This window comes from Chiloscyllium plagiosum, chromosome 18 (genome assembly GCF_004010195.1).
Source record: "Chiloscyllium plagiosum isolate BGI_BamShark_2017 chromosome 18, ASM401019v2, whole genome shotgun sequence".
Taxonomy (NCBI): domain Eukaryota; kingdom Metazoa; phylum Chordata; class Chondrichthyes; order Orectolobiformes; family Hemiscylliidae; genus Chiloscyllium; species Chiloscyllium plagiosum.
Window position 1 is genome coordinate 29215848 of NC_057727.1, and position 9395 is coordinate 29225242.

Here is a 9395-nt window from a genome sequence, read left to right on the forward strand (position 1 = left end):
TTTCATCCTTTATAATTGACTCCAGCATCTTTCCCACCACTGAGGTCAGACTAACTGGTCTATAATTTCCTGCTTTCTCTCTTGCTCCTTTCTTAAAAAATGGTACAACATTAGCCACCCTCCAATCTGCAGGAACTGATCCTGAATCTATCGAACTCTGGAAAATAATCACCAACGAATCCACGATTTCTAGAGCCACCTCCTTCAGTACCCTGGGATGTAGACCATCAGGTCCCGGGGACCTATCAGACTTCAGACCTAACAGTCTCTCCAACACCAATTCCTGGCAAATATAACTTCCCTTAAGTTCAGGTCCTGCAGCCACTGTTACCTCTCGGAGATTGCTTGTGTCTTCCCCAGTGAACACAGATCTGAAGAACCAATTCAACTCTTCTGCCATTTCTTTGTTCCCCGTAATATATTCCCCTGTTTCTATCTTCAAGGGCCCAATTTTAGTCTTAACCATTTTTTCCCTTTCACATACCTAAAAAAGCTTTTACTATCCTCCTTTATATTATTGGCCAGTTTACCTTCGTACCTCATTTTTTCTCTGCGTATTTCCTTCCTCTGTTGTTCTTTAAAAGCTTCCCAGTCCTCCGTTTTCCCATTCATCTTTGCTGTGTTATACTTTTTCTCTTTTGACTTTATATGTTTCTTAAGTTCCCTCATCAGCCACGGCCATCCCTGCCCCCTCATAGGATCTTTCTTCCTTTTTGGAATGAACTGATCCTGCATCTTCTGCATTATACCCACAAATATCTGCCATTGTTCCTCCACTGTCATCCCTGCTAAGGTATTGCACCATTGAACTTTGGCCAGCTCCTCCCTCATAGCTCCATAGTTCCCTTTATTCAACTGAAATATTGTCACTACCGATTGTACCCTCTCCCTTTCAAATTGCTTATTGAAGCTTATTGTATTATGGTCACTACCTCGTAATGGCTCCTTCACTTTGAGGTCCCTGATCAATTCTAGTTCTTTGCACAATACCAGATCCAGAATTGCCTTCTCCCGGGTGGGCTCCAGCACCAGCTGTTCTAAGAATCCATCTTGGAGGCACTCCACAAAGTCTCTTTCTTGAGGTCCAATACCATCCTGATTCTCCCAGTCTACCTGCATGTTGAAATTCCCCATAACAACTGTAGTAACATCTTTGCGACAGACCAATTTCAGCTCCTTATTCAACTTACACCCTACATCCATACTCCTGTTTGGGGCCCTGTAGATAACACCCAAGAGGGTGTTTCTACCCTTAGAATTTCTCAGCACTATCCATACTGACTCTACATCCCCTGATTCTAGGACCCCCCGCGCAAGAGACTGAATATCATCCCTTACCAACAGGACCACCCCACTCCCTCTGCCCATCAGTCTGTCCTTTACAGAGCACGTATAGCCTTGAATATTCATTTCCCAGGCCCCGTCCACTTGAAGCCACGTCTCGGTTGTCCCCACAATATCGTAGCTGCCAATTTCCAAAAGAGCCTCAAGCTCATCCATCTCATTTCTAATACTTCGTGCATTCATATAATAGTATTTTTAATTTGTTACTGCCCTCACCCTTCCTATCAACCCCTATTTCACTCAACCTTATGGCATGACCCCTTTTTGAGTTTTCTGTTGTCTTTCTTGACTTCCCTTGTTCTAACTTTCCCTTCAATTTCGTTCTTAAACTTCCAGTTTGTCCCCACTCTGCCCCCCCCCCCCCCCCCGCTATTTAGTTTAAACGCAGCTGTGTTGCAGTAGCAAACCTGCCTGCCAGAATGCTGGTCCCCAACCTATTAAGGTGCAAACCGTCTCTTTTGTATAATTTATGCTTACCACAAAACATGTGATGTTAGCCCTCTTAAATAGTGGGCTAACATTTGCTACCTTCCAATTTGCAAGAACCATTCCAGAATCTATGGAATTTTGAAGGTGATCACCAATGTCTCCACTATATCCACAGCTACCTCTTTCAACACTCTGGAATATGGTTTGTAGGGGAGTCTAGAACTAGTGGTCATACTTCAAGAATAATCATAGAATCCCTACAGCATGGAAGTGGACTATTCGGCCCAACGAGTCCACACCAACCGTCCGAAGAGCATCCCACCCTGCCCTACCCCCTACCCTATTGATGTAACCCTATATTTCCCATGGCTATTCCATTTTGCTTATACATCCCTGGATACTACGGGACAACTTAGAATGGTCAATCCACCTAACCTGCACATCTTTGGACTGTGGGAGGAAACCAGAGCACTTAAGACTGAGGTTAGGAGTAGTTTCTTGATCCAGAGACTGGTAAGCCTGAGGATTTCGCTACCACAGGAAGTGGTTGAGGCCAAAACATTATGTTTTTAAGAAGGAGGAAAATATAGCTCTTGTGGATAAAGGGATCAAAAGATGGCTGGGGGTGGGAAGAGCGGGATTTGAATATTGAGATCAATGATCAGCCATGATCATATGAATGGTGGATCAGGCTTAAGGGGTCAAATGGCCTACTCCTGCTCCTATCTTCAATGTTTCTATGTTTATTATTAGGACATGGGCAGTTATCAACCTTCAGTTACATTCATTTCTCCAGAATAACCTTCTTACTAATTTCTGTCAATTTCTCATTCTCCTTGGTCCTATTGATCTGTAATTCTTGGAAATTTTGTGTATTTTCCTCAGTGAATACAACACCAAGTAACAATTTGGTATCTCTGCCATTTCTCTGTTCCCCATTATGAATGCTGCTGACTCTGCCTGTAATGAACCCACATTGATCATCGTCAAACATTTCCTTTTTTACAAATCCAGTTTGCTTTCAAGCTTTTTACCAGCTGCAAGTCATAGTCTATTTTCCCTTTATCAGTTTCTTGATTCTCCTTTGATGTGTTATAAACTCTCCCAATCTTCAGATTTGTTTCTATTTCTGTTTCTAAAAATGTATATATTTCTGTAATCCTATAGCATGATTATTACTGTTGCACCCTGATCTGCTGTCAATCACAAGAACAGAGAATAAATTTGCTCAGAACTCAAATACATTACACGTGAGCTTGTTCAGTCCAGCATGTTATGAACTGGAGAAGCAAAACTAAATCAAAAATTTTAAATACAATAAATCAAATTTCTATTTATCTCACTACGTATGGCAGTGTAAGTAGTGTTTCTCTAAGTTTCTTTACCAAGAGAGAACTCAGCCAAGATGGATTCTCTATAAAATGTGTTTTCTGCTGCTCACAAAACTTTCATCCTGAAATCTTGAACTATCATACTTGTACGAATAGCCTTGTAATTCAGTACTTCACAAAGAGAATTCACATTCTTTTGATGTTACATGAATGTTAAATGGGAGAGAATGATAACACCAAAGAATAAGATTAAATTTGACTGCAATAGTAAATAAAATTTGGTCATGGCTTTGTGCGTGGGAAATCATCTTACTAACTTGATTGAGTTTTTTGAAGAAGTAATGAAGAGGATTAATGAGGGCAGAGCAGTGGTCGTGACCTATATGGACTTCAGTAAGGCATTCAACAAAGTTCCTCGTGGGAGACTAGTTAGCAAGGTTAGATCACATGGAATACCGGGAGAACTAGCCATTTGGATGAAGGATCAAAGTTAGAAGACAGAGGGTGGTGGGGCAAGGTTGCTTTTCAGACTGAAGGCCTGTGACCAGTGGTGTCCCATAAGGATCAATGCTGGGTCCACTGTTTTTCATCATTTATATAAATGATTTGGATCTGAACATAGGAAGTATAGTTAACAAGTTTGCAGATGGCACTAAAAGTGGAGGTGTGGTGAACAGCAAAGAAGGTTGCCTTAGAATAAAATGGGATCTTGATCAGATGGGCCAATGGGCCGAGGAGTGGCAGATGGAGTTTAATTTAAATAAATGTGAGGTGCTGCATTTTGGAAATGCAACAGAAATCATGTCTCACAAACTTGATTGAGTTTTTGAAGAAGTAACAAAGAGGATTGATGAGGTCAATGTGATCTATATGGACTTCAGTAAGGTGTTTGACAAAGTTCCCATGGGAGACTGGTGAGCAAGGTTAGATCTCATGAAATACAGGGAGAACTCGCCATTTCGATACAGGACTGGCTCAAAGGTAGAAGACAGAGGGTGGTTATGGGGGGTTCTTTTTCAGATTGGAGGCCTGTGACCAGTGGAGTGCTACAAGGATCGATGCTGGGTCCACTACTTTTCATCATTTATATAAATGATTTGGATGTGAGCATAAGAGGTATAGTTAGTAAGTTTGCTGATGACACCAAAATTGGAGGTGTAGTGGACAGCGAAGAAGGTTACCTCAGATTACAACCGGATCTTGATCAAATGGGCCAATGGGCTGAGAAGTGGCAGATGGAGTTTAATTTAGATAAATGTGAGGTGCTGCATTTTGGGAAAGGAAATACTTAGCAGGACTTATACACTTAATGATAAGTCCTAGGGAGTGTTGCTGAACAAAGAGACTTTGGATTGCAGATTCATAGCCCCTTGAAAGTGGAGTTGCAGGTAGATAGGATAGTGAAGAAGCGTTTGGTATGCTTTCCTTTATTGGTCAGAGTATTGAGTACAGGAGTTGGGAGGTCATGTTGCAGCTGTACAGGACATTGGTTAGGTCACTGTTGGAATATTGCATGCAATTCTGGTCTCCTTCCTATCGGAAAGGTGTTGTGAAACTTGAAAGGGTTCAGAAAAGATTTACAAGGATGGTGCCAGGGTTGGAGGATTTGAGCTACAGGGAGAGGCTGAACGGGCTGGGGCTGTTTTCCCTGGAACGTCGGAGGCTGAGGGGTGACCTTATAAAGGTTTATAAAAACATGAGGGGCATGGATAGAATAAATAGACAAAGTCTTTTCCCTGGGTGGGGGAGTCCAGAATTAGAGGGCATAGGTTTAGAGTGAGAGGGGAAAGATATAAAAGAGACCTAAGGGACAACGTTTTCACTCAGAGGGTAGTGCATTGTGGAATGAGCTGCCAGAGGCAGTGGTGGAGGCTGGTACAATTGTAACATTTAAGAGGCATCTGGATGGGTATATGAATAGGAAGGATTTGAAGGGATATAGGCCTGCTGGCAGGTAGGACTAGATTAGGTTGGGATATCTAGTTGGCATGGATGAAGGGTCTGATTCCATGCTGTACATCTCTATGACTCTATAAGTCAGAGCAGGACTTAAACACTTAATGGTAAGGTCCTGGGGAGTGTTGCTGAACAAAGAGACCTTGGAGTGCAGGTTCATAGCTCCTTGAAAGTGGAGTTGCAGGGAGATAGGATAGTGAACAAGGTGTTTGGTATGCTTTCCTTTATTGGTCAGAGTATTGAGTACAGGAGTTGGGAGGTCACGTTGCAGCTGTACAAGACATTGGATTTTTGGAAGAATGTGTGCAATTCTGGTCTCCCTCCTGTTGGAAAGATGTTGTGAAACTTGAAAAGGGTTCAGAAAAGATTTACAAGGATGTTTCCAGGGTTGGAGAGTTTCAGATATAGGGAGAGGCTGAATAGGCTGGGGTTGTTTTCTTTGGAGCATCAGAGGCTGAGGGATGACCTTATAAATGTTTATAAAATCATGAGGGGCAAGGTCTTTTCTGTGGAGTGGGGGAGTCTAGAACTAGAGGGCATAGGTTTAAGGTGAGAGAGGAAAGATTTGAAAGGGACCTAAGGAGCAATGTTTTCACGGAGACAGTGGTGAGTGTATGGAATTAGCTGCCAGACGAAGTGGTGGAGGCCAGTACATTAAAAGGCTTTTAAAAGGCATCTGGATGGGTTTTTGAATAGGAAGGGTTTATAGAGATATGGGCCAAATGCTGGCAAATGGGATGAGATGATCTAGGATATCTGACTAGCATGGCAAGTTGGACTGAAGGGTCTATTTTTGTGCTGTACATCTCTATGACTCTATGTGTAAAATGGACTACTTCACTTTGGCTCCACAACCCAAGACAACTAACACACCAGGGACCAGTGGAAAAAGTGAGTAGAAAAAAAATCAGTGATAGTAGGAAGAATCATAGATTCACTCTGGATTGCCTTACTATTTTCACACTGACCGATATTTAGCCAGCACCAGAATAAGATGAAGTTTTCATGATTAAATTCAGAACTAAATGCTTCAGTAATTTACGGTGACTGTTAATGCTTGAAATTTCTCTTCGACTACTGAGGCAATGTATCACAAAGGAATTGGGAAATCACCTACTTAACATAGATTCATGTTTATTTTTCTGAACAGTAATGAAAGATGATGGATTATGTAATTATATTTGTACCATTGATTTCTTTCTCTATGAATAAACAGGTTATGGCTGTGGCAGGAATGGATTCTTACAAAAGTAGAAGACTCTCACCAGCACGATCAACACGGTCATGGGCAACGCCTCCAGCTACGCCACCCAGCAAAGAGCGTTCCCCATACTACACTCCTCTGATCCGTGTAGATCGTGTTGAATCCAGAGAACATATGAATGGTAATCTTCCCTCGATGAGCAGGAGCTCTTGGTATACTGACGACATTGACATTCCTTACAAAATCTATACCCCATCAAATCTAGCTGTTCCCAATAACTTTTTACAACGATACTATGAGAAACGAGGGAGTGCAGACAGTTTGGTAGAAGCTGTAAGTATTCAACCTTTCTCATATGATATAATATGATGAAGTTCAAGCATTAAGAAACAATCTATATCTGATGTAATGCAAGATACTGTTGGTGATCAATTTTTTCATTTTCTCACCATTCCTCTTTGACATTATTCCTTCAAGTGAGAAAGTTGAGTCCCTGACACTGATTGTGGACTCCACAAATTGAATGTGGTTAATCAACCTTAGGGATAGTTTCAATAGGATGGAAGAATACAAAATATTACTTCTTGACTCCTTTTGTTGTTTACTGGTTCACTCAACAAGCACATATGAACCTATTATACTGTCCTAACTGAGACAAAAATGCTTAATGAGTAACAAAGAGCCCTGTAGTTTCAGCTTGTGAACATCTTGATAGCAGTTTTAATTATTAAACCATCTTGCATGAGGAGCTATAGCTTGAAAGAGAGAATCTATTGCTGACTGACAGCAAGTTATGAACACCAGGTCGGTCATGATATGACAATAATACCTTTGCTCCCTTTAATCTCCTTTCGGGAGCAAGATCATTTTAATGGTGGTCAGCAGTGTTTGACAACGTGAGGTGAGATAGCTCACTGCTTGATTTTGGTGCACTTCTGGCAAACAATACATTGTATCAGGAACAACACTAATTTATGTTAATTGACTGAGATGACATTATTGACAAAGATTAATTTTGCACAAAGTAGGGCAACACAGTCTGAGTAGCAACAGTCTTGCAGCACTCTACTGGGACCATATTTTCAGCTGCATGTATAAACATTCAACGTTGGCTGGGATGCAAAACAGATGATAGCAGATTAGTCACCCATTATGGAATCTTTATGGGCACAAAAAGTGGACATTTGGTCCATTTAGTCCATGTTGGTCTTCTCTACAGTAATCCAAGCAGCCATTTACACCCTACACATTCCATTGAAGTGAATGACAGCTGGGAGGGAAGCTCTTGCAAAGCATTCTCAACCCCATCTTGCCTGTACATTGAAGGGCATAGAATCATTGCTGAACAAGTATTACCAGAACATAAAGTTCCTGAAACTCCTGTTAAACTAGCTGGAAATGACTCTGGCCTCCATACTGGTATACTGAAACCTGTAAAAAGTTATCCAACGTGGAGGACTTAAATTAGAAGAGGTAGAGCAGCAATTTTCATCAAACTAGGAAAACCAAGATGAAGAGGTAGCAAATAGAGTAACAGTAAGCACATTTTACGCCAAGTATGAAAGGGAGGACATAACTGCACAGCAACTTCTCTGACTGCTTATTATCCTGCCTTGAAATGTTACACAATGCCCTTCTGCATTTATAGTACTTGTTACATCTTTCACCATTCCCTTTAAACCTGCCTTTAAGAACTGATTCCTTAAGATAACTTCTATTCCAATCATGTACGAAACATGAAAAAATAAGAGCACTCAGTCAGTTGAAAGCCAGAAGTCATTAAAATGATTAATTTCCAAGACAATAATTCCCTTGAGTTTATTTCATCTACCGGTGAGAAGCATGTACCTTTTTTAAAAACAAGTTTATATAGTCTATTACTCCAATCAGTAGTGCTCTAGTGGCCTCAGCAAAATTGTTGGAAGATTATTGTTTTAGATATTGGGATCCTTGAGATTCTCATGATGTAACTGCATAACTGCATTTCAGTTGCTGCCTGTCCCAAGTGCCATACTGGTACTCTCGGATAGAATTTACAAATGTGGCAATGACCAGACATTCATGGATCATTACAGGACAACATAAACCCCTCCTGTAGCATCACCATTACTCCTGTGAGATTTGTAACAGCACTTCCATTTATCTGGTAGACAGCATATTGTAGAAAATGAATGAGCCCCAGAAACCCTTATCTATGTCGTCAAGTAACCTGGCCAAGGTAGATACTTTGTTCTCAAAAATAAAGCTTTATTGCAGCCATTTGAGCTTCCACAGAAGTACCAAAGACTAGTGACATTGACTTCTATTGTTAGGACACTGCTGCAGAATCCCTAAATGTGGGGACACAATATCACAGTTTAACCACAGTATAGAAGGAAATTATTTGGCCCAGCGTGTCTACTGTAGTTATCTAATTAGCATAATGATTTAGTGCCGCCATCTTGCCTTTCTCCATACTGTTACACATTGTTTCTGTTCAAATGATTATTTAATGCCTCTTGACACAGCATGGAAACAGACCCTTCGGTCCAACCCGTCCATGCCGACCAGATATCCCAACACTATCTAGTCCCACCTGCCAGCACCCTTCCTATTCATATACCCATCCAAATGCCTCTTAAATTTTGCAATTGTACCAGCCTCCACAACTTCCTCTGGCAGCTCATACATGTACCACCCTCTGCGTGAAAAAGGTGCCCCTTAGGTCTCTTTTATATCTTTCCCCTCTCACCCCAAACCTATGCCCTCTAGTTCTGGACTCCCCTCCCCAGGGAAAAGACTTTGTCTATTTATCCTATCCATGCCCCTCATAATTTTGTAAACCTCTATAAGGTCTCCCCTCAGCCTCCAACACTCTAGGGAAAACAGCCCCAGCCTGTTCAGCCTCTCCCTGTAGCTCAGATCCTCCAACCCTGGCAACATCCTTGTAAATCTTTTCTGAACCCTTTCAAGTTTCATAACATCTTTCTGATAGGAAGGAGACCAGAATTGCACACAATATTCCAACAGTGGCCTAACCAATGTTCTGTACAGCCGCAACGTGACCTCCCAACTCCTGTACTCAATACTCTGACCAATAAAGGAAAGCATACCAAACACCTTGTTCACTATCCTATCTACCTGCGACTCCA

At 41.4% G+C, this 9395-nt stretch overlaps 1 protein-coding gene across 12 annotated transcripts in view; it reads left to right on the forward strand.

The window, feature by feature from the left end:
* LOC122559001 (voltage-dependent L-type calcium channel subunit alpha-1D-like) overlaps positions 1-9395 on the forward strand; it is a 617537-nt gene that overhangs the window by 593465 nt on the left and 14677 nt on the right. For all 12 annotated transcript variants that reach the window (XM_043708064.1, XM_043708058.1, XM_043708060.1 and 9 more), the window contains one exon: positions 6277-6597. In XM_043708064.1, coding sequence (XP_043563999.1) covers positions 6277-6597 — 321 coding nt within the window. The remainder of the gene's footprint in view (positions 1-6276; positions 6598-9395) is intronic.